Genomic DNA, 4,287 nt, shown 5'->3' with positions numbered 1-4,287 from the left:
GGAGCAAAACCGAAATTTTACTCCTCTTTTTTACCTTAAAAGACGTCTTTATTCAGTAGATAATTATGTTACATCGTTCACCATAAGAGGTACAATAGATGGGGAAGGATCATCTAACCAAACCCCACTACCCTGGAGCTTAGCCAGTTGGGCTTGTTCATCAGCTACAAATTTTATTTTCCTACTCGCATGCTTATACTTAACCCTAACAAATTTTAGCTCCATAGAAAAACAATCATGAAAAATCGCTGCAGCAATGCCGGCCTCTCGTCCTTCATAATTTCTATTAATTCACTAGTATCAGAACTCACAACAACTCTATTACAATCCATGGCTTGAGCTAAAGAACAAGTCATGATTGAGAGCCATAGCTTCAGCCAAAAGATAATCATGAACCATATCCAAACGTGGGTTACTCCGGAATTTTACTCCTCTAATGCATTTTAGGGGATCAATTAGAGAGGGCCTAACACATTTTTTATGGTGCCGAAACGAGCATGATCAAAATGGGGGTGTGCCAAAATATTGCTGAGGGAAATTCGCAGCCAAAAGCACACCAGCACGCATACAAATAATCATAACGTGTTACCAAAATATTGGATGTGATCCAAAATTTTTGCAGCAATTCAAATGGATGCCGGCAAGCCAGTCTACGCCAAAAATTTGGCACTCGGGCTTAGTTTACAGCAAACGAATGAAAAATGTTGGGGGCCCTCTCTTCTGCTCCGAGATCTGTGCAAAGTAACGGGCGGTTGAAATGTGCTAGGCTAACGTTCCCCCAGATATCGTAAAAATATAATGTCAAAGAGACATCAATGATGCACACGATTAATTTATTAGGTAGTAAGAAGAAACAAGACAATCAACGTCATGCTGTAGCGGTCAGCTGCACATAACAATAGCATCAACCATCACCCTCGGCTGTACATGGTTTCAGATAGGATAATGTTAATTGACGAATGTTCTTTAGGAGGGAGGCCCTAGCGAATGCCCGCACAATGGCTTGATCGTAAATCAACCAATGGCAATTTTTGTGAAAAATATCTTTAAAAAACGAAAACTGCAAACCCCTACGACTAAAGGTGCCACCCCTCTACATTAAAACTGCCACTCCAATCGTCCGCAAATACCACCTACACCCCCCTCTCCGCCTCCGCCGACGAACGTTTGCCAGTTATTGGGATAGAAGCCAACCATGGAAGGCCAGATGATGGCTAAGATTATCCCACATTGTTTGATCTGATCCGTTTGTTTACATGGATCCAATGAACGTGATTATCAGTTAGAGTAATGCTACGTCTACAAAAGGTTACTTCTAATTTTTACTGGGAAGCTGATGTGGAGTATGATTGATAATAGGGAGATGAAGAGGCCCACTCCAGTTGAATTCAGGTGGGAGAGAGAGAATTAATTTGAAATTTTAAGTAAAACATTTGTAGATCCTCAGTAGGTCTAGCATTAGGAGAATCTTTCGATGATTACATCACCCATGACCTTCCTGATAGGGGTTAGATCCAACCGTGCCGAAGAGTGAAGGGGTGTGACAGTGCAGTACATGGATTAGAAACGAGTGGTCCGAGACATTTGCCGAAGGACAAAGGTGTGCGTAACAGTACAAAATGGATTAGGAACGAGCGGCGCTGAGTGTAACACAGTACATTGGCACAAGACTCTGGGCACTTGATACCTTTTGCATGCAGGAACACAACCCAACAAAATTACAACAGCACGTCATGTCTACGCTCAGCTTCACCGTCCTCCGGAGAGAGCCCGTGCTCGTCGGCCCAGCGTCGCCGACGACACCGCGGGAGAAGAAACGCCTCTCCGACGTCGACGACCAAGACGAGCTGCGGTCGCACGTCCGCGGCATCTTCTTCTATCGCCGCGGTGGGCTCGCGCGTGGCGACCCCGTGGACACCATCCGCCGAGCCTTGTCCGAGGCGCTGGTGCACTACTACCCGCTCGCCGGGCGGCTGCGCGAGGTGGAGGACCGGAAACTGGTCGTCGACTGCACCGGCCAAGGGGTGACGTTTGTCGAGGCGGACGCCGACGTGCGCCTGGTGGATCTCGAGGCCGACGTGCCCGGGCTGATGCCGCCATTCCCGTGGATTGAGGAGCTCTGCTTCGAGGTGGAAGGCTCCAACGCTGTGCTCAACTGCCCCTTGGTGGTCATTCAGGTAAGCATTTCATATTGTCACATTATCCACGCACAATTTCAGGCTAACAACTTTTCTTGCCGATGGTCAGGTCACGCGGCTCCTGTGCGGCGGCTTCGCCGTGTGGCATAGCTTCAACCACACCGTCGCCGACGCCACGGGAATCATCCAGTTCCTGAACGCCGTTGCCGAGCTCGCTCGAGGCCTCCCTGCGCCGACCGTCGCGCCTGCATGGTCACGCGAGGTTCTTGACGCGCGAAGCCCCCCAACGCCCTCATTCCCGCACCCGGAGTACGATCAAGTGCCCCTGACGCCGACACCAACACAGGACGACATTGTAAGGCGCGCCTTCGTGTTCGGACCTTCAGACGTCGCCGCAATCAAGAAAGGCCTGCCGCCTCACCTCCGAGACAGGGCAACGAGCTTCGAGGTGCTCGCGGCGGTGCTGTGGCGCGCCCGCACAGCGGCGTTGAGGACGCTCCGGTCGGACGAGGAGGCGCGCCTGGTGACCGTCGTCAGCGTGAGGAGGCACAGCAGCGCCCTGCGCCTCCCCGACGGCTACTACGGCTTCGCTTGCGCGTACGTCACCGTGGTGATGGCCGCCGGCACGCTGCTCAGCTGCTCATTGGCGGACGTGGTGGAGCAGTTGCGGGAGGCCAAGGCGTCAGTGACACCCGAGTATATCCGCTCCATGGCGGACCTTCTGGTGCTCCGTGGCCGGCCGTCTTTGGCGAGGGCAAACGTGTTCCTCCTGTCTGACCTCCGGCACGTTGGGTTCCAACGCGTGGACTTCGGGTGGGGCGAGCCGGTGTACAGCGGTCCCTCTCACGTGAACTTCCGGAATGCCTTCTTTGTGGCTGTCAAGAACAGCGACGGGGCGGACGCGGTGGCCGTGCCGGTGGCACTGCCAACCATGGCCATGGACAAGTTCGCGGCGGAGATCCAGAGCTTGCTCAAGGATAGTATTAAACAGCCCTAGAAAATTCTTAAGCTGAAAATTATGCAAGTTTTTTCTCCCTCCTATTCGAACCAAAAAGTCCTGATGAAAAATAAAATGTTGCATCGAAGGGCGGTGTAGGTTGATGCATTTTTTTTAACACAGTACAAACGCAAGTGCTCATATACACGCGCATGCACTCATCCCTATGAACGCACACACGCACATCCTACTCATATGAGCACCTCTGAAAGACTGAGCAGACATATCATCTTGAAATTTACGAAGTCACCGTAGGCACTTCGTCATTGACAGGAACGTCTCCTCGCACTGAATGCGCATCTGGGGATACCACAGTCCCTCTAACCATCCAACCATTGGTTGGTTCGCAGGTTGATGCATTGTCGTAAGGTGAGTGAGACCTATAACGAAGATAGATGATCAAATGCTATCATTCAATAATTCATGATGATATAGCTGTTCTCGGTAATATATATACATTAGTTAGTTTATTTTGTGTTATTTATACAGATATGCACATTAGTAAATATTTGAAGTTGTGCGTTTGCCCCAAGTCAAACTTTGTCAAGTTTGACTTTGTATATCATGGAAAATAAATTTACCGCTACAACATCAAATACATATCATATTAAAAATATATTTTGCAATGAATCTAACGAAGCCAGTTGGTCTTGAAGTTTTATTTAATAGAATCGGCCAAACTAAAAATGTTTAACTTGGGATAAACCTAAAAGAACCGAATATTAGGGAACGGAAGGAGTAGATCTCAACCATTGAGTTACACAAAAGCTATACTAGGAGTTGGACTTAGACTTTTCAGAAGCGTAACTCTCGGGATTTTTTCAGATTCAAATGAAATTTTTGATCGAGATTGTTATTTTTGCTCCCCGCACAAGAAATCATCAAATTTACTATTTCAAAATTTAGCCGAAAGTACTTGGCCCGCCTCAATATTTTTATTCCTCAAACAAACTCCTTCAGAGCTATGGACCAAACTAAAATTTCTTCCTTTTTCACCTTAACCCCCTCCAGTACCGCACAGTACATATGTCTCATCCCTTCATGCCAAGATTGATACCCAGCTCCGACCATTGGGGCTTATTGTTGTCATTAGCATCCTGATCCAATATCCTTGGTCCCTAGAGGTAGAGTCATCAGATTAGCGACGATAAA

At 48.4% G+C, this 4,287-nt stretch overlaps 1 protein-coding gene across 1 annotated transcript; it reads left to right on the top strand.

Moving 5' to 3' along the window:
• Window positions 1–1,658: 1,658 nt before the first annotated feature.
• Window positions 1,659–3,138, top strand: LOC123042151 (benzyl alcohol O-benzoyltransferase; the record flags this gene model as incomplete). The annotated part of the gene is given in 2 exon segments (XM_044464668.1): window positions 1,659–2,177; window positions 2,248–3,138. Coding segments are annotated over 2 exon segments (1,371 nt in total). The 5' UTR covers window positions 1,659–1,694.
• Window positions 3,139–4,287: the final 1,149 nt, after the last annotated feature.

This window comes from Triticum aestivum, chromosome 2B (assembly GCF_018294505.1).
Source record: "Triticum aestivum cultivar Chinese Spring chromosome 2B, IWGSC CS RefSeq v2.1, whole genome shotgun sequence".
NCBI classification, from domain to species: Eukaryota; Viridiplantae; Streptophyta; class Magnoliopsida; order Poales; family Poaceae; genus Triticum; species Triticum aestivum.
This window is presented reverse-complemented; position numbering and strand designations above follow the sequence as displayed.